We start from the raw sequence: 24,832 nt of genomic DNA on the forward strand, positions 1-24,832 counted from the left end.
GTTATTATTACTATGTAATGTTGTTAGGTATATTATACACGTACCCTAGTTGGTAGAGAGTAATGAGGGTGCATGGAGAATCGGTGGAAGCTACACTACTGTAGAAGAATGTTAGTAGAATAGAATAAAGCAGAAGTACTAAACGATAACATTTTTTTTCCATTGTACCTGCATGTTAGGTATTTGTGCTAACGTCATAATTAACACATTCTACCTAATAACTATATCTTATAAACTTTACAATGTTTTCTAGTAAAAACTTTACTATGCTACTAACATATCGAATATTATTTATATAACCGAAACAGCAACATTTAATGACATTATTATTAGTCTATGAAGTAAGGTTTTCAGTGACGGCTACCATCACGATTTTCTTAAATAAAAACTTATGCTTTACGTTTTCATTTTTTTTTATTTAATATTGTATAAATTATTGAGAGTGCATGAATTTTTTTTTTCTTCCTTTAAAATCATTATTAAAAAGGTATTGTGATTTTCACATATTCACTAGACTTCATGTTTTCACCTACAACTAAGGATTTCTTCATTGTTGCATTGAGATGATTTTTTAGCAATAGATTAAGAAGAGTGATTCTCCATTTCACAAACTTAGATTGTGTATCAGAGGTCTAGAGAAAGGTAAAGACTATTCATTAGTAATAACAACTTTATTTTGGGATTTTTTTCAAGTTCTTGCTTCTTCTTTTTTAATGATTATATGCATTCTTTGTACAATTGTTTGAAACTCTTTTCTTCTTTTTGTTTTAATAAGAATGGATCTTTTGCTTTGATCTGAAGATTTTGTACGTTAAAAATAATTTTTTGCCCATATATTTTGGTGTTTCTCACATAATTTATTCTAATATTTATTATTTTGTCATTGAGTTATTACTGTTTGGTTGTCATTTATATTAAGTAATAATAAGATAGGAAGGTTGGATGATAATGTTGGTGAAACCACTCCAAATAGTCATCAATACAAAGCTAAGGCAAAAACACTTCTCCACCATTGATTTCCAAAATGCTATCTATCCATTTAGCAAATGAGTTAAAGATATCTTGATGATGAGATAATGTGAAACCAATATCCACACATGAAGGCACCAAAGAAGAAAAATATGTTAAGGAATGGTCAATTGATATTTAAATTAGTCATTACACTACAATAAATAATAATATTTTGTTTCTAAAATTAGTTTTTATTTAATAATTTTATTGAAGTGCATTAATAAAATTAACTTGTGCAAAACAAAACTACAAACTAAATAAAACAAAATACATTTGACATCTCTAATAGAGTCATGATTCATTATCGGTGGCAAAATGAATGAGTCTAATCTAAGTAGGATGAAATAGATTGACTCGCTATAAAAGACCGGGTTAAAAATTTTGGTACGTTCCTCGTAACAATAATTATATATCCTTGAAATAATATAACACAAAAAAATTAATATGTTGATATTATTTGTTTTAATTTTTAATTTAGAAAAAAACATAATAGAGAAACAGTCCATTATGATCCATCTTTAACCTACTAAAGTTTAAATTTGAGTAGATGGACTAGTTAACTCATGGCCCAATATCAATTTTACCACCCTGTTATCTAGGTTGGTCATATTAAATTGATAAGTTCATACATTATATTTTGTCAACATGACTGAGAATGTCGTATTAAAATATGAGTCGATGCATGAAACTCTTACCAACAAAGGAGATAAGCTCTGACCTCAAAAACGACATGGATGACAGACATAACTAAACACTATTCATCTTTCGAAAATGGTGAGGGGAACAAGTGTGACAGCAAGAGAGGAGTGTGGTTGGGGAAAAGAAGAAACAAAAAGAAATATATTAGTAATTTTATAAATTAAAAATATATTGGCATTGAAATTAGAGGAAAGTAGATTGAGAATTACAGTCACCTGGAGATTGTTGGGCCATCAGTGTCGGTATGTGATGATGGCCTTTCCATGTAATTGGGCCCAAATATCGGTATCTGAGAAAGATGCTGCTTCGACTCTTTGTATCTGTCCTTAGTAATCTTTCTTCATAACATCAAGTTTTAGTTTATTTTTTTAATCTCACGGGAAAATTATGATTAAAATTTTACAACAAATTTTGGTTAGTGTAACGGTCTTATGGGTCTATTTTTATTTTATATTTGTTGGGAGAAAAATTGTTTTGAAGATATAAATAATTATTTATTTTCATTTCAATGCAAGGTTTACATGTTTATGTCTAATTTTTTAGTGATTTATTTTGCAAGAGTACCAGTTCAGAGGTCATCACACGCGTTTGTTGCACAAAATTGATTCCTATCTTTCAATTGTGTCCCTTACATTGAATTACTAGTTTAATTCTTAACTGCACGAGTCACAGTCGGAAGCCACACAAGTGATTCAGAAGTTCCTGAGTTTTCCGTTTAGCGTCAAATTCATGTTCTTCCATCCATTTTTTAGTCAAAAACGTGGAAACTACCATGTTTTGCTTTTAATAAGTTGCTTGTAAGACAGACACCAATTAAAATAGGTATCCACCCCCTATTCAGAGGGATGAGAGAAGATAAAAAAAATACTAAACTGAATGACTGATTTTGAGAGGATGTGGATAGATAGATTTTGGGTCTCTCGAAATCATACCTCAAATTCCAACCACTCATTATAAGAAATTCATTATACACACCAAAAAGTCATTCAATTCGAAATCAGAGTTACAGAACTCGATACGAGGTTTCTTGATCCCCCCACTTCTTGCCAGCTAGAATAAGAAAACTACAGTAAACTGTATGTGCCCGTAAATGAGCTGAATAATTAAACCAAAAATCAGGATATGAAATGTCATTTGAAGCGTAAATTACAAATTCAATATCAAGAGTAGTACATTAGATAAAACATCTCAACACAATTTACACATTAATCTCAATTCTCAACCTCATCAGCAAAGAAAACACTACCTCAGGTACAGTCAATCACTATTGTAAAAATTCTAATTTGACCAATGTTTACAAGAGCATCACGAATGCATTCCAAGCAAGAAACCACATTCAAACACTATTTCCTACCACAAGGTATGACAAACCCACTCCACCCAGAAGACCGCGAGGAATATTATATAAGATCAGCAACATTCATTGGCATTTCATCAATCTGGGTACTGTAGTATTGCTCAATGTCTCTCAAGATCTTGATGTCATCACTCTTCACAAAATTTATCGCAACACCCTGCAAACCATGATTGGACCAATTACAAGTGGTAATATATATTATATAGGTCAGACAAGAGTTAATGGTCAAAAGAACATGCAACTAAACGGATTCAAAGAGTACTACGACCACGAAACAGTAGAGAATCTCTCAAAATTGTTTGAGTGCAAAACAAAGTTTTTCATGTCAAAATTAAACTAAACAAACAACATTACTTCAACTATTTAAACATTCCCAGTACCTTTCGCCCAAAACGTCCAGAGCGACCAATTCGATGAATGTAAAGCTCTCGATTGTTTGGAAGGTCATAATTGATAACTAGAGACACCTGATAACAAAAGTAAATGAATGACAGATATCAGCGATTAATTCCTCCATCATGTAAATACAGTTCAACAGTAATTAACAATAGAATCTCAATATATTTCAATTGATATTGGTCAACTTGGTTATCTAAAATTCCATTCAATTTTAAGAACAAAAACAAATAGCCATATAAGCAACCAAGAACAGGGTATTGACTCATGACATATTATCACATACCCACACATTGTATCGGATATTAATGATGTGAATTTGTCTTATTCTACAGCAGATAAAACAAAGGAAAGTAAACACACAAAAGACCGGCCCCACAACTTGCCTGCTGTACATCAAGACCACGGGCCCAAACATCAGTTGTTATTAGTACCCGAGTTGTTCCAGCACGAAATTCTCCCATAATAGCATCTCTTTCTTTCTGAGGCATGTCACCATGCATTGATGAGACAGTGAAATTATTGTTACGCATTTTTTCAGTTAACCAGTCCACCTGTACCAAGAGGATAGAAACTATCATAACAAGCAAACACAGACGGATGGTATACAATTCAAAAAACAATTATTCAGTATATTTGAAGTGATGGCCTATCCTCGTATGAATGTTTACAGTTCTCATGTACCTTCCGCTTGGTGTTACAGAATATAACAGCTTGAGTGATTGTGAGTGTATCATAAAGATCACACAGGGTATCAAACTTCCATTCCTCCCTTTCGACTGCAACAAAAAATTGCTTGATGCCCTGTAATCGTAGAGTGGGGCAATTGCATCAATATCCATTTAAAATCAAGCACCAATAAGAATATCAAACGCTTGCTTACCTCTAATGTCAATTCATCACGTTTTACAAGGATCCTTACAGGATCGGTCATGAATTTGTTTGTCATTTCGAGTATTTCATGAGGAAGGGTAGCAGAAATCAAGACAACCTACAGAATAAAAACTCGGTTATTCAAACACTACAATATACTTTACTTTACAACATTAATCAGGCTTCAAAAGAATCCAAACAACAATGATCCACAAGAATGCAGTTTGAGCAAAATGAATACAAATCACTTCAGTAACCTAGACTAGGGATCCTGAAGATCCATCCAATTAAGTTATAAAATAAGCCTCAAAAGTAAACTCACCTAGCTAGTTAATTTAAGAATGATGCAACAATCAAATGATCATTGCTGGCCACTTATTGTGATGAAAAGCAGAAGCCCAGTTATTTAGTTATTGACTTAATTTAATGTCATTGATTTTAGGTACACAGTTTTTAATGAATTGAAAAGTTGAACTAACTGGAAAACAAACAAAACTTCAAAATGGAGGCTTCAGAACCCAATTCTACATTTATACTTGAATTCTGGCCACAGTTCCTTTCCCCATCAATGTCACACCTCTCAATGATGTCAACAATGAAATGTAGTTTTCTAACAGACATTCATTCACAGCACACCTCCCATATCCCTATTTGATGGCAAAGTTATTCTGAATTGGAATTCTGGTTTTTGCTTCAACGTGATTTTTTTCATTGCGATTCCTTAGGCATAAGATAAGAACTTATTCAACAAGATTTTATCACATAAGAACTTGTCATAAATCTTATCTTGAACCCAATCAATATTTGTTATTCTTCTTTGGTAAATGGTTGCCCAAAATTAACTACTACTATGCACCTTAACAACTGCAGAAATTTGATTCCAAAACTCGTATACATTAATCGAAAATAGGACAAGGGAAACAGAACCTGAAGGTCAGGGGGGAGATATCTATACACGTCATAAATTTGATCTTTAAATCCTCTGCTCAACATCTCATCAGATTCGTCCTGTTAGAAAAAGCAAAAAGTTATATATGAAAGTCCTAGAAACATGAAAACAGAAAGAAATACGAAACCAACTATTCACAAGTGGAAGCAATGAACTCACCAGAACTAGCATCTTGATAGCCCTCGTGCGCAATGTTCTCCTTTTGATCATGTCACAGACTCGGCCAGGAGTTCCAGACACCACATGAACTCCATACTCAAGTTTCCTAATATCTTCACCCACACTTTTACCTCCAATGCAAGAATGTGCTTGTATGTTAATGAAATCCCCAATAGCCAATATAACCTTCTCAGTCTGGGCGGCCAGTTCCCTTGTTGGTGATAATATCAAGGCCTGAACCCTTCAAAAGTAACAAAATAATAATCCTAAATAAATACTTAGTCAACAAACTCTAAAAGATAACACGCTCAGTCAGAAGTAGTTCCGGACAACCGATCAAATTCATTCCTTTCATTCTTAATAAAAGAACTTAATTTTCAGAATATTGATATAAACACAAAAATTAACCCTCTATCAGCACCTAATCAAAATCTCTTGTTTGCCACGGGCAAGCTTTTCAAAATACGCCTACAAACAACCACAGTTTCAGTCACAACATCAAGGTTTTTTCCATCTGTGACTGCAATTTCAGCTGCATAGGTAGTATTTCCGCAATTTCAAATGAATCCGCAATTTAAAATCTTGAACCCTATCTCAATACCACACTAATACCCATTGTTTGTTAACATTTCCCAGGAATACCGAAAATGGCGACGAAACCGTGAAAAACCCTAACCTAGAAATTCAAACTCTGGTAACAAAGAGAGGGCAAATAAAACAGAAGAAACGAAGGTTACTTACTCTCTGACGGAGGTATCGACAACCTGGCAAACGGTGAGGGCAATCATGGAGGTTTTGCCGGTTCCGGATTGGGCCTGGGCGATAACGTCACGGCCCTGGATGATTGGCGTGACGGCCCGTTGCTGAATGGCAGAGGGCTTCTCGAAGCCGTACTGGTAGATTCCACGGAGCAGATCGTCCTTTATCCCCATCTCCTCGAAGCTCGCGATCGCCTTCACACCCTCCGTAGTCTCGAAGTCCAACTCCTCCGCCGCGTTCACCGCCCTCCGCCGGTTCGCCGGCACCACCGACGTTGTTGCCATCGCCCGCCGCCGCACTACGAATTGGTTTCGGTTGGAGAGAGTGGAAGGAGGCAACGAAATTTGGGAGATTAGTTCACAGTGCTGCCAGCCCTAAAGCAGGTTGAAACCTATATTATAACAATGTGTGTGGCCCATAACATAACGTAACCTTTTCCTTTGCTTGGGTCTACTTTGGCTTCAGCGTTATCCTCAGTTTCACATTAAATTGTTATGTTAAATGTTATTATAATATAACCCTTTCTTAAGTTAACTCGGTTCATATCAGTCATTTTTTCAAAGGTTCAATATAAATTTAGAGGAACATTTTTTTTATTTTAAAATTAAAATATTTCTACAAACACATTAATGTTTTTTATAAAAAAAATAAAATAAATATACCGAATTAATAAAAAATAATTATTTCTATCAAAGTTTAATCGACAATATTGATAGACCTATTTTAGAAAAAAATATAATAAAATATGGTATGATAAAAATATGATTAAATAATGATGAATTTTAATTTTATCCCATGTGAAGTGTGCATTAGATAATAAATTAATTATACCATAAAATTCTTTACAACTAGCATTCAAATATTTTGTTGAAAATGTTTGATACCATATCTTATTATATTTTGAATTTTGAATAAATATATATATATATATATATATATATATATATATATAATATTAATAATATACTTTACCACTTAGATAGAAGAATGTTCGAATACCCTGTTAAGTGTAAGAAACTCTGACCTAATTACCATGTTGATAATTCAAAATTTATTTCATACCTTTTACGATAGTTATTATAAAAGTGAATATTTGTCTTACGTATGAATTTCTAATTGAATAACATTATTAAAAACAATTATTCTAAATATATAATTCATTAAATAATAACTTAATTTTTCTTGTTGAAAAGAAGAAACATATTTCCTCAAAATTAGTGTATTTAACATTTGTACATTTTTTTATTCTGTTATATAACTTTTTCCGTAGAATTGTGTACAATTGGGTTTACTTCTTTTAGATTTAAGAGAAGATTTTAACTAAATCAGTTAACCACGGTCTTATTGTCTTATTGACAGTAATTAATTTTCTAATTAATTTAAGGCACTTAAATTTTTCATTATACTTTTGGAAAAATCTTATGAAAATGTTATTTTTTATATTCTATAAAGTATATCAATTTTGAATTTTCATTTTTCTTGACATCTTTTGGAATTCATAAATAACTGAAAATTTCATTTAGTTTGTAGAAATAATATTTGGATGCATGGATATAATATTACCCAATTCATTGTATACTTTGTAGTTAACTTAATAGACTTAATTGCACTATTAATTTTTCAAATTAAGGCTTTGCTTGTGAAATTTCTCTAGTTATGTTATATGTATGATTTTATCTCATATTATTAAGTTTAATTATAGCGAAAAAACTAGTACTTAGTTCCAAAAATGAATCACTTTACAAGATTAAGATTAGATTATCAATCATTAAAATATAAGTATGGCATTAAAAAATTGCTGATAAAATGTTTTTTTTATTTAAGAAAAACTAATAGTAAGTAAAGTGACATGTGTATGAAATAAGATTCAAGTTTCAAAAGATTTAAAAAATAGACAACCCATATTAATATGTGAATGTCTTGCATTGATGAAGCAACAATACTATTTATAAATGCAATAGGGGAAAATACAATATCATTATTTATTTAGGCTCAATAATATCACATGAGGATTAGATTATTTTATATGCATTTATATTAATTTTTCCTTAAGATCAACTAATAGGAGGTGTTTTAAGTTTCTTTCTCAATGAAACATGACTAATAATTTTTCCCCCCTTTCTTCTAAGTAAATAAAATTATATTTTCCAAAGTTAGGATAAAATTATATTTTCCAAAGTTAGGATGGAACATGTCAAATATACATAAAATTGATATGACACGAAATAAAATGATTTTTTGAGGCGTGTAAAAATACTACCCTTAAAGATTTATCCGTTGTAAATGCACAAATTTTCCAGGGTACAACAGGAACATCTCAGATGTTCCGAAAACCTCATAATCTAACAAGATAAATAACTCTTTACGGAGTATCAACAAATCCAGAATCCCAGACAAATAGTTCATGAATACATAAAATAATAATAGAGAATGGAAAGAAGAAGAGAGGAGAAGAAATAAGAGCATCAAGGTGTGTCTCAGGAGAAGGAATAAGACATTTTTTATAGGTGGAGAGAATGGTCGAGAATACAACAATAGTAAAAAATATTGATGTTGATATAAATACCAAATTAAAAAAGTTGCACCAATAATGGCCAAAACTAAAATAGTAATGAACAATGCAATGGTCATATATTTTGCAATATATTAAACCACCATTTTTACAACAAAACATGTAAGGATATCTTATTACTTGTTTTAATTTCTAGTATAAGGTAGACATGATTTGTGATATGTGATTCCTTCCGGTTAAAGTTACAAAGATGATTAAATTTAGGGTTTAGAGATTAAGTTAAACTTAACAACCTAATTTGAAATAATTAGTTCTGAATTTGGTAAGCCAATGTGTGAATGTTTATGAGATATTAATATCTCTTATAGACTTGCTAGGTTTGATAATTGATTCCTCATTCAAATGGTTGAAAAATTCAATAATTATCTTGGAATGGTGTTTCACATGGTTTTTGATACCATTAGTTATATTTTTAAGGAGGGGGTATTACTGGAAAATACAATATCAATCAGACTTAAGTCCAACCACATAAGGCATTGACACTACTTTCAACTTAAAACCTTAAGGCAATGGGTTTATGGGTCTTTATTCTTATATAGTGCTATACTTTCTTATTTCTAGCTAATGTAAGACTTAGATTCACACTTAGATTTCTAACACTCTTGATGATGGTTCAATAAACAAGTCTCTTTAAGGTTTCATAGCATTTGCTTTGTGGGTCATATAGTGATAAGCATTTGAAGCACTTTAGTTATATAAATTGTCTCATGTTCGCCCTAACCTTATATCGTATAATAGTTTTGTTCGTGTTTTAACTAAATAAGCTAGTATGATAAATGTGTGTCATGTGTCATGAATTTTATTAGAGTGATTTGTAATGTGATTCGCATAGTTAGTTATATTTTTTTACAAATACAGAAAGGTATCTTGTCCAAAATTTATGTGATGTTGGTCAAGTAAAAATATTCATTTTGAGTATTAGATGTAATTTTCAAAGTTTCCTTTTTAACTCTGAGAGATAAAAATTTGCTTATATTGAATGGTTGATACATAAATTAAAGTTTTTAAAATTTAAATTAATTTTTGTCATTTAATTTTGTGGTGTTTGTTTGAGGTATTATTGAATTGTGTTACTCCAACAAACTTGTGTTGAATTTATAGCAAACTAGTGTGATGAGCATAAAATGATCCAGCAATGTTTACTATAAAGTACAAATTTGAGAAATTCATTAAATGTCAAGTGTTGAAAGAGAAGAGTGTTGTAGGATTGTAGATAGAGCTCAAAAAGTTTTACGTTATGAAGGTTTTAATAATTTGTATATAAAGCAAACATTATGTTTGTATAAGACGAATAGTGAAAAGACAATTAGTAAATAGGTAGATGAATTAAACATGATGATTCTCCGTTTGGAGAAAATCAATGTGCATATTGTATTTAGATATTTTAATAATTTAATAATTTGATCTTATATTTAGATATTTTATTTATTTTAATCTCTATAATGTTTTTCTCGATTGAATCCCTATCTTTTAAAAAATATTCAGATAGGCCTTTTATACTTTTTTTAAGACTAAAGTTGGGTTTCATTAAATTACTATTAACATCATTTGAGATGTGTCACACGTTAAAAAGAAGAAAAAACACTCTTTAATATTGATTTGACAAGATTTACTTTATTAAAAACATTTGAAATCAATCGAGTAAAAAAAGAAAAATATAAACATATGTCTAAGTATATATAGACTAAAGTACTAATCAAACTTAAATATTGTCATCATTTACTAATGAAATGACATTCCGAATATATTTTTATTCTCTTTGAGAATCTTTAGAGTCTTCTTAGTTTAGTGATATTTCTTCTTTGACTTTTTAACTTCCTTCTATCCATCCTCTTTTACATACTTTTTGAATTATTTAGGTTTAGTCACTTTTTTTTTATAGTATTGGCATCTTTCATTAATGATCCTATATATATATTTTTTTTAATTTTCCCTTAAAAATGGTTATAGGAAAAGTATTTTTAAACAAATCCTAAAATTTACAAATAAACTAACATGCCAAAATTTAAATAGACTAATAAATTAAATCTTACTTTAATAATTATATTTTTATTTCAAAATTTAATTTTATTTATGATATGGAATTATAATTTTATTAAGATATTAGGTAAAAATACATGTATGATATATATATATATATATATATATATATATATATATATATATATATATATAATATTAAAAGGGTGAATAGATAAACCTATTTCGGAGAAAAAAATTTATCTATCTCTTGTATTATTTTCAATAATTTATTCTAGTATTACTTCTATAACTTCTATAATGATTTTATTAGGTTTTTGACCAATCTCTTGAAACACTGGTTAGCGAGATCCCGTTTAAAATTCATTAGAGAAATTGGCAAGTTAATTAATTATATTGTAAATTTTTGATATAAAAAAAGGTGAATGATTTTATCTTAGGAGTAATTGAATACAAAATTACAAAATGTATATGTCATTTATTTTAAAGTGTAAATCAAAACTTTTATATTTCAATTTAATTTTTTTAAATTTAGTAAAAACCTTTCCCAACAAAATGAATCGTAAGAGTAAGATCACGAAAATGTACACATTTCCCAGTCACATCCCACTTCTCTTTCTTTCCACGTTTCCATCTCAAACCCAAACACGTCTCTTGCACCTCCGTAGCTTCTTCTACTATCTCACTTCTCTTCTTCTATCTCCCTTCTCCACACTCACTCTCAGATTCTTGGTTTTCAGGTATGTGAATTCTTGCTTTGCCCTCCACTTTTCATGGGTCTCTCCCATCTTAGTGCTGGGCTCTTCTTGATTCACCCTTAATTACCAATTTTATTTACTTGTTTGTTATGTCAATAATTTGATTGTTGGAGTTGTTAATGGTAGACCCTTTGAGCCAAATTTTTCACATTTGAACTGAGACTGCTCACAACTCCAGAGATTGTGAGAAAAAGCTTGTTCCAATTGCATATTTGTTTTTGTACATATTTGCAGTACTTGGCTCTGGTTGATATAAATATTTTTTTTGTGTTATTTTCCTGTTAAATTATCGTGAGTTTCTCCTGTTGAATCGTTTGATAGAATAATAGGTGTCATATACTAGTATATTTAAGTCGCTACAGACCATTAGATTAAGTTTAATATGTATATTTGATTCACAAGGAAAGGAGAAAAGAAGAGAAGTTTACTGATGACTGTTACATGCTGTATATTCTACTCTTATGAATATATTACATTCGTAAAAAATGTTGTATCCTAAGATCTGAAATTGGCTTCTTGCATGATCCGTCGTCCACTTGTTCGTTCTGCTGAACTTCTGTTTTTCTGTATGTAGCTTGTTTCTTTTCATAGCTTGAATTTCCAAGGGCAAAATTTATGTAGATGAGTATTTTTTTTTGAGTTTGTTGACTGAATTTACTGTGGTGGCGTTGTGTAAGAAGGAATTACTTGGCAATCGCCGATGCTATTTCTGCGCTATGCTTTTTCCTGCTAATCACAGATATAATCAGTTAAATGACTCATATTTCAGGTCCTCTTCTTGACACAAATGGCAGCATCATTGGCATGCCTTGGTGGGAGTGGTTTATATACACACAGCAATAAAATAATTCTTGGCAAGGAAGTCAATGGAAGACATCTCTTCTCATCTCATAGACTTTCATCACTGAATAAGGAATCAAAGACAATATCGGTCAAGGCATCATTGGATCAAAGAAAACATGAAGGGAGAAGAGGATTTTTGAAATTGTTGAATGTCGGAGTTGGCTTACCTGTACTATTAGGAAGTGGGAAAGCTTATGCTGATGAACAAGGGGCATCCTCCTCCAGAATGTCTTATTCTAGGTTTCTTGATTATTTGGACAAGGATAGAGTTAAAAAAGTGGATCTGTATGAGAATGGAACCTCGGCTATTGTGGAGGCTGTATCTCCTGAGTTGGGTAATAGAGTGCAGCGAGTGCGTGTTCAACTTCCCGGACTTAGCCAAGAGCTCCTTCAGAAATTCAGGGAAAAGAACATTGACTTTGCAGCACATAATGGCCAAGAAGAGACAGGTTCTCCGTTAGCTAACCTCATTGGGAACCTGGCTTTCCCTCTAATTTTGATTGGAGGATTGTTCTTTCTCTCAAGACGTTCATCAGGAGGAGTGGGAGGTCCTGGTGGGTCAGGCTTTCCTCTTGCTTTTGGTCAATCCAAAGCCAAGTTTCAAATGGAGCCTAATACTGGAGTGACATTTGACGATGTTGCTGGAGTGGATGAAGCTAAGCAGGATTTTATGGAGGTGGTGGAATTTCTTAAAAAGCCTGAGAGATTCACTGCTGTTGGGGCTCGCATACCAAAAGGTGTTCTTCTTGTTGGTCCTCCTGGAACTGGGAAGACACTTTTAGCAAAGGCTATTGCAGGTGAAGCAGGTGTCCCATTTTTCTCAATCTCAGGTTCTGAGTTTGTGGAGATGTTTGTTGGTGTTGGTGCTTCCCGAGTCCGCGATTTATTCAAGAAGGCCAAAGAGAATGCTCCATGCATTGTTTTTGTTGATGAAATTGATGCTGTTGGAAGGCAAAGGGGTACTGGAATTGGTGGAGGGAATGATGAAAGAGAACAGACCCTTAACCAACTTTTGACAGAAATGGATGGATTTGAGGGTAATACCGGTATCATTGTCATTGCAGCTACTAACAGGGCTGACATTCTTGATTCTGCATTATTAAGGCCTGGCCGATTTGATAGACAGGTAAGACTATATTAGTAATGCTTAATACACATTTGTGTGAGCCAATCACTGAATGTAATGCTTTTGCAGGTGACAGTCGATGTTCCAGATATCCGGGGAAGGACTGAAATTTTAAAGGTTCATGGTAGCAATAAAAAGTTTGAAGCTGATGTTTCACTTGAGGTAATTGCTATGAGAACACCTGGTTTTAGTGGAGCAGATCTGGCAAACTTGCTGAATGAAGCTGCTATATTAGCTGGTCGGCGTGGAAAGGCAGCTATTTCATCCAAAGAGATTGATGATTCTATTGATAGGATTGTGGCTGGAATGGAAGGAACAGTGATGACAGATGGGAAGAGCAAAAGCTTAGTGGCTTATCATGAAGTTGGGCATGCGATTTGTGGGTAAGTCAAAAATTAGGGTGTAGTTGTCTTTTAAGTAAATGTGTATGATTTTTAAGTAAATGTGTATGATGGCAATGAAAGCAGGGTGCTATACCTATATAAACTGGTGTTACACTTGTATATAAGCGCAATCCTGAAAAAGTAGTGGTTCTCATTCGGTAGCTGTTCTAACAAACAAGAAAATTGTTCTCAAATATCTATCTGTACTTGCAGAACTTTGACTCCTGGTCATGATCCTGTGCAAAAGGTTACCTTGGTTCCTCGTGGGCAAGCTCGGGGTCTTACCTGGTTTATTCCTGCTGATGACCCAACGTTGATCTCCAAGCAACAACTCTTCGCAAGAATTGTTGGTGGACTAGGTGGCAGAGCAGCAGAGGAAGTTATTTTTGGTGAGCCTGAGGTTACCACTGGAGCAGCTGGTGATTTGCAGCAAATAACCAGTTTGGCCAAACAGGTTGGTGTTCATGACTTTATTTTCTGTTGTGGTCTATCACTTTTCACTTCTTCTCTTTTCTTTTCTTTTTTGCTTTTGGCGGGGACGGATGCTAGAAGTATTTTAGACTCTACAGAATTGGTAGAGTAATATGAATTTGGTTATAATTTATCAGTATATTCAGTATTTTATTTATCTAGCTCTAATTAATTGGTGAGAGCTGAAATGGGATCTTGTCAAAATATTATTTTTAATGCTTAAAACTCAATTCGTGTCTTTAACTGAAAGAATGACATTTCTTCATTTGGGAGGATGAATTTTAATACTCTTGTCAAAATAATCTTTCTTATTCTCCCTTTTTCTTCAGATTACAATTTTATAACGCCTGTTTATCTAATAAATGTAAATGATACTCTTGCAGATGGTAACCACATTCGGAATGTCTGATATTGGTCCTTGGTCACTCATGGACTCATCTGCTCAAAGTGCAGATGTGATCATGAGAATGATGGCAAGAAACTCAATGTCAGAAAAGCTTGCCGAAGACATTGATGCTGCTATCAAGAGAATTTCAGATGAAGCATATGAAATAGCATTGAGCCAAATAAGGAAAAACCGAGAAGCAATTGATAAGATTGTGGAAGTTCTACTGGAGAAGGAGACAATGAGTGGAGATGAATTCCGGGCTCTCTTGTCCGAGTTTGTTGAAATTCCTGCTGAAAATCGGGTCCCTCCTTCAATACCCTCACCAGTTACTGTTTGAATAGCCTATATGCCACTGCAATGTAGTTTAGCTTTACACATGCTGGATTTCTGAAATTGTGAAATATTTGTAATATACCATCGACTCCAATTTTTGTAATGACAAAAGATCTTAGCTTGCTTCTTTACTTTTTCTTATGTTGGCTACAGAAAATGTATGTTTCTTCACAATTAGTACATAATGTATCCTTAAGGAATAGTAATAATATTAAGACCCATCTTATAATTGTAACTGGTGAGATGCATTTTTTAGTTTGAGTGTAAAGGTGTTCTGCTTGAGTTATCTCTACAGTAAAGAAATGAAGACTTAATATCTTGCTAGATGTCACAAAAGGGTGTAAATGAGCTTGGGTACCATAATGATTCAAGTGATGTGGGTCTATTTCAAGCAAATAATTGAATGATTATCATTAAAGTCAAAAGTGTGGTTTAGCAGTAACTTTTTGTGCCCTCTCCATGATGATATGGTGGCAAATATTAGCTAAGGTACCATGATGATATTTAAAGTGATGAGGGGTAATGAAGTAAATAATGGAATGTATGTTCATAAAAGTCAAAATATAGTGTAGATGTGATATTTTTGCCCCTCCATAATAATTGGGTTGATATAATTGATGTGTCATTATGGGAAAAGGGCAATGTTAAGTGATGTTTGATGTTTTGGATTGATTTCCCCTCTCCTGCTGATGTTTGATGTTTCATGATTGACTAGAGGCAGAACAATGTGAGGTGATAGAGAAAGTTTTTGGAAAAGGTTTTGCTATTTACATTTTCTTCTTACTGTTTCTTATTTTTAATGTTTTTAAATAATTATCCTTTCTTTAGAAATCTGGTATCAATGAAATAGAACAGAGATGCATAGAAGATAACTGCTAATAAATTGAGAAACAAATTAAAAGCATGGTAGAAGATAATACTAATAAATGTAGAAACTAATTCTTTGGACACGAATGCTTTTTAATTTGTTTTATTTTAATTTTTTTATTTAATTATCATCAAATATAAAATTTTATTTTAAATTAAATAATATTTACTAATTTGAAAAGTATCAATTATTGGTATTTTTATGTCAATATTAACTAAAATCCTTTTCAATTTGGTCGATAATTTTTTGGTCCATAATTTTATTGCGATGGATAAACTTATATTTACCTTTGTTTTAATCCATCTTTATCTTCACCATCCCCATTCACACTAATCCATTTGCATTCACATCACTTCATTCTCATCTAAACCAAAAGAAAAATCTAATTATTAAAAGAAAATGCATAAATTCTTAATTGTCATTCACATCAAAAGACAATACATGAATTAAGTATATCGAGAAATTAATTACAACATAAACAGTTTACACATCAATTTTGTGTTAATTATGGGATCCCAAATTAAAACACTCAAATTTAAATTGAAAAAATAATTATTTGTTAGTATTGTTATAAAAAATCCACATCGAATTGATTTGACTCACAAAACATTGAGCTAAAATTCTCGAAAAACAATTACTACGAAAAATCTTAAGCAAAATTAATCAAAAAAATTTCAATAAACATTATCATAAAATTAATAATCGATTTCAACTTAAAAAATAATTACGAACGATCTTAATTTAAGAAAAAAAAACTTCATAAAATTATTAGGAAAAAACTAACAATAGAACATTCAACTTAAAGTTAACACATGAGAACATCTAAATCGCGCAATTAAAAAGAAATTATATACAAAATAAAAATAAGAGTAAAAAAAAAATACAAAGTCATTTGAAACTTATACTAAATTTTGGTAAACGTTTCTAAAAACACTAAATATTTGGTATGATACATGGGCAAATTAAATGTTAATTATTTCAATTATACAATAATTTTGTAAAGCTAATTGAGTACTAAGTTAAGATTGAACCACCCCAATAATTTCTACATAAAAAATATTGATTTTTATATTAGTTTGTTTATACATAACAAGAAAATCCCAAACACATCTTTTTAGCCTAATATGTGACCTAAAGAAAGACACAACACAACCAAGGTAAACATGGAAATAAAAAACTAACAAAGATATTTGAATTAAAGATAACAACAACCAAGGAAAAATATAAAATGTCGTATAGATTCAAAGTTTTTCAAAAATCTAAAGGAAAATATTAAATTAGGAAAAAAAATTGGTGACATGTTATTTATTAAACAATGATAGGATATTCCATCTCCATCCACAAGTAGATAAACAACTTCAAAACTTTCTTAATGTCTTCACTCTCTTTTGAAAGATTCATGTATAAGTACTGAAACAATGAACAAACAACGAGAAGACAAATTTGTTAAGAAATTTATGTGATATTGTAGCCAATCTTTGAGTGTATTTGCCAAGAAAATTTATACATTTACTGACATTTTGGTATGAGAAGAAAAAGAAAAGACGAATATATCTTAAAAATGTTCCTTCTAGTAATAACACGACTACTGTACAACTTTGTTCCATAAGCTTCTATAACTTTTCAACATCATCAAGGAACCATGTTTGTTTCTTTGTTTCCCCTCTCTCCCAAAATCCCAAACATTACTACCTTTTTTCTGTCGATATTATTCTCCCTCCACACTCACTTTCACAAACTTGTGAGTAAGATGCTAAAATAGATCACTTTGCTTCATTTTGGCCATTTTGACTTCTTTTATAATTGGTGTGCTAGGAACCAGGTGTCATGATCTACCAATTAAAAGTACATTATGAGTATTCTTTTAAGTTTTAATTAATTAATTATTGTGTTTAATTTAATAAATTTTGTTATTTATATAATAAATTATTTTATTGTAATGAATAATTGAAACTTAATTTGTAATTGTTAAAATTAATTATTGTATATTTGTATCTTTAAGTAATGTGTTACAAAAATATTATTTTTTATTTTAACTTTTATTTAGAAAAAAAATGTCAACTCAACTCTATCCTATCAATTTGACAAACTATACATAATTAGTTTAGATTGGAAGCTTCAATGTCTTCGTCTAATTTACCTTCTTGTGATACCCTTAATTTCAATTTTAATGGTTAGGAATTCAAGTGCGATACTAAAATTTTATATTGAGTAAAATTGAGAAAAGTAAATACAACCTAAAGATAAGAAGTCATGAAACTATTGTCTTAAAAATGTTAGATTAGAAATCATGTCAATCCTTTATATTATTATATGTATATTAAACATATGTCTTATTAGTATTGTATTTATATGGTGATTCTCTTTGAAAAACTCATATTTAATAAATTAAATTTTAAAGCATAAATGTATTTTATTTATTCAATGTACGCTTATTTTTTAAATTCTTATTTGTATGTATAATACCCAACTTTTTCTTCCTAAAATCCATAATTAATACAAATTAAATAATTTAAAATAAAAATTTATTTCTATTTTATTGAACATCTCAAGAAACAAAAATAAAATATGAGATATATTTTTTTCTATCTTTTTTTTTGTTAGAAAATATCTATATATAACACAAATATAATTAATACAAATTACATAATTTAAAATAAAACTTTATTTCTCATTTATAGAAAATCTCAATAAACAAAAAATAAAACATTAAATATATTTTTTTCTATCCTTCTGTTTATGTTTCTCATAAAATCTTTTTAAATCTATTGTATATAGTGAAAATCACACACATAATCAATTTTATACCTTTTTAATAACTTTGTTTAAAAAATAACTATTATATATAACTTACTTATATTATAATAACTACTTTATATTTCTTTTAAAAAAAAATTATACAATAACTACTTTATATATTTTTTAAATAAAATAAATATTTTAAATAATTAGTAAACAATAATTTTTTTAAATAAAAACAATAAATCACATAGAATATATACACTTTAGCTATTATAACGTTTCATGGTCTTACGCTATGTAAATGAAAAAGGTAAGGATTAAAGAAGTAACAGTGAAAAGGAGGTTGACTAATATTTTCATTCTAAGTTTCTGGGATGCTTTCCTCAAAGAATAAAAATTCCACTTTTAAAATTATAAGAGTACAAATCATTTTTTAATTTTAATTTAGACACATTCGTCTCAAATTTGAAGAACAAAAGTTTATTTAAGTGCGAAGATTGTTAGTCATCAAATGATTCCTAAAATAAATTGCATCTATAACATAGCACAATGTATACAAAATGATATCTACAAATAATTAACGTCGTAATTATATAAATTTGAGTTTGACCATTTAAATAATTAAGTTAATAATTTTGAGGTTGACCTAGCTTTAGTTACTCTAAAATAAATAGTGTTAATAATTAACAAATTTTTCAACATTAATTTGTTAATGTGAGCCAACCAACATGAGGGCCACTTCCTATTTATTATTTAATAAAATCAACAATAAATTTTTTACTCATTTCTTGTTAGACTAATCGTAAGTCAACGATTAAGTAGTTAATGATATAAGGTTAAAATTAACCTATAGCCGAACTTTGTTTACATCTTCATATATATGATTAAGATTGTGAGAATAGGTGCTTTGTATTATAATTATTTGCACGGTATCTAAATTAATGTTATTATAAATATATTGCTGAAGAAGTTAATAAATAACAGTTAACTATAACCCACCCAATGAAGAGTTAAATCGAACCTAAATAAAAAAAATTCCAAGTAAGTTTAGATTTTAGATCCGATATATTTTACTGGATCTAAATTAGATATAGAGCATATTTTGAAAAATTCTGAACCCTATTCAATTGAAAGGAACACTTGGAATAATAATGATATCTATCATTGACATGCCGCAACAATACTCATCAGACAGCGTTAACTTTTTGTTCTTGGTCATTGCATCACTCATGATAAAACCAGGTTGGAATAGAAGTTATCCCTTCCATGTCATTTTGCATATGGGGTATAAGATTATCACAAAAATAGTGATGCATATGCATTCAATTAATATAAAGGAACAATCCAAAGAAACAAAAACAAGTGGCTGTACTGTATCATGTATTTTCTCTCTCCTGCTCTGTGAATTTTTGTCTGTTGTGGGACACTGACAGTGTTCAGCCTTAACGTTACCCTTTTGGTTTTCTCTTCCTCGCGACCTGAAACTATCTTGTGTTGGATACCTGATGAATCTCAGCTTCGGTTTTGGTTCTGTGGCTGACACCAATCTGCTGCTAATACTGTTTCTGCTGAATACACTTTGAGGGTCACGAGTACCAGGTTTTTGCGACAGTCTAGGGAAGGTGAGGATTGGTTTTCACCAATTCTTGACTTTTCAATTTTGAATTTCAGATTATTATGATTTATGAGTTGAAAAGTTTATAATCTTATCTGATTAAAAATGGTTTCAGCTAAAAGCTAATTTGAATAATTGTATGGTTTTGGCTGAAAAGCAACTGGGGAAAAACTCAGATGCGGGTGTTTTTGGCATAACTGTTAATCCTTAATACAAACTTTTATCATACAAATTGCGTGAAACTACAATTCTAATGAGAAACTCAACTGCATCAGAATTTTGTCTTTAAAGGCTTTTGGCGCTGTTAGTTTTTTTATTCTTCTTATGTCTGCAGTTGGTTTGAATATGCTTTGCTTTGGTTTGTAAAGGCTAGGCCTATATAAATTGGGTTTGTAAATTTTTTTGTTTTCAAAGATGGGATTGATGGTGATGGAAGCACTCGTTGAAATAGCCATATTTGCTTGCTTTTCCAAATTTTATAGGTTAGTTTGGACCTTTGGTTATAGTAGGCATAGATTTCATGAGAGTTTACTTTAAACTTTCGTTGGTTTTTGTTCAGATAACTAACTGTTTGACGTTTCGTTTCAAAGATAGAGTAACAGAAGAAGTTATTGAACTGAGCACGAAATGGCTTCAACTGAGTTTGGTGAAGACAGTGATAGCAGAGGCGGTATGTGGGTTTTAGAACAGAGGATTGACCAGCCAATGGATGAAGAAGGTGAAAGGCTCAAAAACATGTACAGAGAAAAAGTATGATGCAAATCCCCCTTCACATGATTTCTTTTGATGGATTCAGTTTTCTTTGGTATTTGAAAAGATATTATGCTAGCTAGAGAATTTGGTGTATAATTTATTGATGTTATTGGTTTGATTTGTTCAGAAATTTTCTACACTGTTGCTTCTGCGGCTTGCATATCAGAGTCTTGGAGTAGTGTATGGAGATTTGGGAACTTCCCCCTTATACGTTTTCTATAATACATTTCCTCGTGGAATTGACAACCCGGAGGATGTGATTGGAGCTCTTTCTTTGATTATATACTCTCTTACTCTGGTGCCGCTGGTCAAATATGTTCTTATTGTATTACGAGCGAATGACAATGGTCAAGGTATGTGTTTGATTTTGGTAATTAATATATTTATGGTTGGATTAAGGAAATAGCTCAGAATACTAGTATTTCAACGTATGACATGAACATGAACATGTGTATCTGTTGATACTGTTGGAAATCTATGGAGCAGGTGGAACGTTGGCTCTTTATTCTTTGCTCTGTCGACATGCAAATATTAGAACTATTCCCAACCAGCATCGTACGGATGAACAGCTAACAACATATAGTCGATCTACCATCCGTGAAAAGTCATTTGCCGCGAAAACCAAGAGATGGTTAGAGGAACAACCTTATATTAAGGATATCATTCTTATTCTCGCCCTTGTTGGTACTTGCATGGTGATCGGAGATGGAATTCTTACCCCAGCTATATCTGGTATGCATTGTGTCAGAAATTGATTTCATGAAGTAGTTCACCTTTTTATATGTATGATGATGTATTGCATAAGGCTGCAGATAAAATGATTCACCTTCAGTGCACTTTATTTTCTGCTTTAGTACCATCTTGAATATCCCTTCAGTGAGTTCCAGATATTCATTACAAATTCTCTTGTTGCAGTTTTATCTGCGGTTGGTGGCATCAAGGTAAATCACGCAGATTTGAGTAACGGTACGGTCCTACACCTGTAATGTAACATTACATTTTTCTTCTGTTTCTATCTACCATTATGTGTGTTAAGTATTATACTTACAAATTCAACCATTTTATGTTCTTAGTCTTTAAAAGTTTATTCTTTTTCTCATTTTTTCCTGAGTTGCAGAGGTAGTGGTGCTGGTTGCTGTTGTTATACTAGTTGGGTTATTCAGCATGCAACATTACGGTACAGATAGAGTTGGTTGGCTCTTTGCTCCAATTGTCCTTCTTTGGTTTCTCCTAATTGGAGGCATAGGCATCTTCAACATCTGTAAATATGATAGCAGTGTTCTAAAAGCTTTCTCACCACTGTATATATACCGCTATCTAAAACGAGGAGGTAGAGATGGTTGGACTTCCCTTGGTGGAATTTTGCTCAGCATAACTGGTATCTTCACCTTTTATATATAACTGTTGATTTCTTCCTTGCATTTTAGAATTGTTAATAAAGTGAATACATGACTTGAGCTTGGTTATTTGTGATGATTTATTTCAGGGACAGAGGCTCTTTTTGCAGACCTAGCCCACTTTCCAGTCTCTTCTGTACAGATTGCATTTACTCTCCTAGTGTTTCCTTGCCTTCTTTTAGCCTACTCTGGACAAGCTGCATACCTTATGCATAACTTGAATCATTCAAATGATGCGTTTTATCGTTCTATTCCAGGTTTGTTATATTTCTCACTTTTTTTTTATCTTGATATTTCCACTTTTGATGTTCAGAATATGATCAACAGCCATGTTGTTACATTCCTAAGACAAACCTCTTGGTGGAAGTTCTTTCTTTAATTAAGGAGTCTTTAATGAATTTTAGATATTGATTATCCTTAATTCTGCAGACAAAATATACTGGCCAGTATTTGTTGTTGCAACAGCAGCAGCTATAGTCGCAAGCCAGGCCACGATATCCGCAACCTTCTCAATTATCAAGCAAGCCAATGCTCATGGTTGTTTCCCAAGAATAAAAGTTGTACATACATCAAAGAAGTTCCTTGGCCAGATATACATTCCAGATATCAATTGGATCCTCATGATTTTATGCATTGCTGTCACAGCTGGGTTTAAAAATCAGAGTCAAATTGGAAATGCATATGGTAAGTTATTCTTCCTTTGCTGTGAAGCACAGTTTTTCACCTTTCTCTGCCTCATTTTTGTCAAAATTGTAAGTACCTACATTGCAATTGCAGGTACTGCAGTGGTGCTAGTGATGCTGGTTACAACGTTGCTTATGATTTTAATCATGATATTAGTGTGGCGCTGCCACTGGATTCTGGTTGTGGTGTTCACTGGTTTATCACTGATAGTGGAATGCACGTACTTCTCTGCTGTACTCTTCAAAGTTGATCAAGGTGGATGGGCTCCTCTTGCAATTGCTGGAGCATTTCTTCTGATCATGTATGTATGGCATTATGGCACTGTGAAACGCTACGAGTTTGAAATGCACAGTAAGGTGTCAATGGCATGGATTCTTGGACTTGGACCAAGTTTAGGACTTGTTCGTGTCCCAGGAATAGGGCTGGTATACACAGAGCTAGCAAGTGGGGTACCCCACATATTTTCTCACTTCATCACAAACCTACCAGCCATCCATTCTGTTGTTGTTTTTGTATGTGTGAAGTATCTTCCTGTCTACACTGTCCCAGAAGATGAAAGGTTCCTTGTGAAGAGGATTGGCCCAAAGAACTTCCACATGTTTCGATGCGTTGCAAGGTACGGATACAAAGATTTGCACAAGAAAGATGAGGACTTTGAGAAAAAGCTTTTCCACAACCTTTTTGTGTTCGTTAAGCTGGAGTCTATGATGGAGGGATGCTCAGATTCAGATGATTACAGTTTATATGAACAACAAACTGAGAGATCAAGAGAAGGTTTACTACTGAACAATAATGCAATCACAGCATCGATGAATATGAATCCAACAGTTTCTTCTTTGGATTCTATAGTCTCAGTTACTTCTCCATCACAGTTGAATGCTACTGTTAGGTCCTCTGGTCATGTGAGCAACCAAACTGAGGTTGATGAAGTTGAGTTTTTGAACAGTTGCAGAGATGCTGGGGTGGTTCACATACTCGGAAACACAGTTGTGATGGCTAGCAGGGATTCAAGATTCTACAAGAAAATAGCTGTGGATTATATATATGCATTTCTCAGGAAGATATGCAGGGAAAATAGTGTGATCTTCAATGTTCCTCATGAGAGTCTCTTAAACGTTGGTCAGGTTTTCTATGTATAGCTTCCCCTACCCTTCTCTTGGTAATTCTTGTGTCAGCATAGTTTATGGGCACAGTCAATCAAAAAGCATGTTAAAATAAATAATGAACATAAAACAGTTTTAAAGCTATTCAAAGGCTTTTTGGTCGACTGAGTTTGTAAATGTTGTTCTTACACACAAGAGTTGTTCCAGTTGGGCTAAAAATCAGTGAGATTTATCATCATTTGTGACTGTAATTTTAGTCACTTTAAGTGTAGTGTAGCTGCCATATCAGCGATCCGTTGTGGTATGTATCATTCAATAGAGAGAATGTCTTCAAAAGAACGACCTTGGGTGGTTTCTTTGAAATCTGAAATTCATTATTCATTTGATGTTCCCAGTGCTACACTAAGTTGTTCAACTCTTCTAGCACTAGTTTGTTCCTCTTTATGTCAATTACTATTCTTTCTTGAATGAAATGTTGTTTAGGTCCTTCAGATTTGATTAATACTGATAAGATGTAAATCTAAACTCATATATAAAAGTTTGATATATATCATTACATCAAATCAAAATTTTAAAGATAATAAATTTGGCAGGGGTATGTGTTGTCCATTTT

General features: G+C 31.8%; 3 protein-coding genes across 8 annotated transcripts; 2 read left to right on the top strand and 1 right to left on the bottom strand.

Annotated features, from left to right (window-relative positions):
* Positions 1-2,813: 2,813 nt before the first annotated feature.
* EIF4A-III (eukaryotic initiation factor 4A-III) lies at positions 2,814-6,592 on the bottom strand. The gene is made up of 8 exons (XM_028048359.2): positions 6,186-6,592; positions 5,445-5,685; positions 5,264-5,344; positions 4,347-4,454; positions 4,148-4,267; positions 3,850-4,017; positions 3,448-3,534; positions 2,814-3,224 (listed from the first exon to the last, which is right to left on the bottom strand). Exons 1-8 carry the CDS (start codon positions 6,485-6,487, stop codon positions 3,111-3,113), a joined length of 1,221 nt encoding a protein of 406 aa, XP_027904160.1. The 5' UTR covers positions 6,488-6,592; the 3' UTR covers positions 2,814-3,110.
* Positions 6,593-11,318: 4,726 nt separating this feature from the next.
* On the top strand, positions 11,319-15,188 carry LOC114162991 (ATP-dependent zinc metalloprotease FTSH 2, chloroplastic-like). 2 transcript variants are annotated; one of them, XM_085666581.1, is made up of 5 exons: positions 11,319-11,499; positions 12,283-13,482; positions 13,552-13,865; positions 14,079-14,319; positions 14,720-15,188. In XM_085666581.1, the coding sequence occupies exons 1-5, from the start codon at positions 11,338-11,340 to the stop codon at positions 15,059-15,061; spliced, it is 2,259 nt and encodes a 752-aa protein (XP_085522707.1). In that variant the 5' UTR covers positions 11,319-11,337; the 3' UTR covers positions 15,062-15,188. The 2 variants fall into 2 exon arrangements, with proteins under 2 accessions (XP_085522707.1, XP_027902825.1); XM_028047024.2 differs by having other exon boundaries at positions 11,333-11,495.
* Positions 15,189-20,001: 4,813 nt separating this feature from the next.
* On the top strand, positions 20,002-24,619 carry LOC114163122 (potassium transporter 10-like). Of its 5 annotated transcripts, none has more exons than XM_085666872.1 (9): positions 20,002-20,289; positions 20,697-20,764; positions 20,873-21,032; positions 21,163-21,388; positions 21,522-21,767; positions 21,951-22,001; positions 22,153-22,413; positions 22,522-22,689; positions 22,862-24,619. In XM_085666872.1, exons 3-9 carry the CDS (start codon positions 20,910-20,912, stop codon positions 24,253-24,255), a joined length of 2,469 nt encoding a protein of 822 aa, XP_085522998.1. In that variant the 5' UTR covers positions 20,002-20,289; positions 20,697-20,764; positions 20,873-20,909; the 3' UTR covers positions 24,256-24,619. The 5 variants fall into 5 exon arrangements, with proteins under 5 accessions (XP_085522998.1, XP_085523000.1, XP_085522997.1 ...); XM_085666874.1 differs by having other exon boundaries at positions 20,877-21,032; XM_028047220.2 differs by lacking the exon at positions 20,697-20,764 and having other exon boundaries at positions 20,007-20,289; positions 22,862-23,116; positions 23,210-24,619.
* The last annotated feature ends 213 nt before the right edge of the window (positions 24,620-24,832 follow it).

This window comes from Vigna unguiculata, chromosome 9, assembly GCF_037176805.1.
Source record: "Vigna unguiculata cultivar grain cowpea cultivar isolate G323 ecotype 2 chromosome 9, ASM3717680v1, whole genome shotgun sequence".
Classification (NCBI taxonomy): Eukaryota; Viridiplantae; Streptophyta; class Magnoliopsida; order Fabales; family Fabaceae; genus Vigna; species Vigna unguiculata.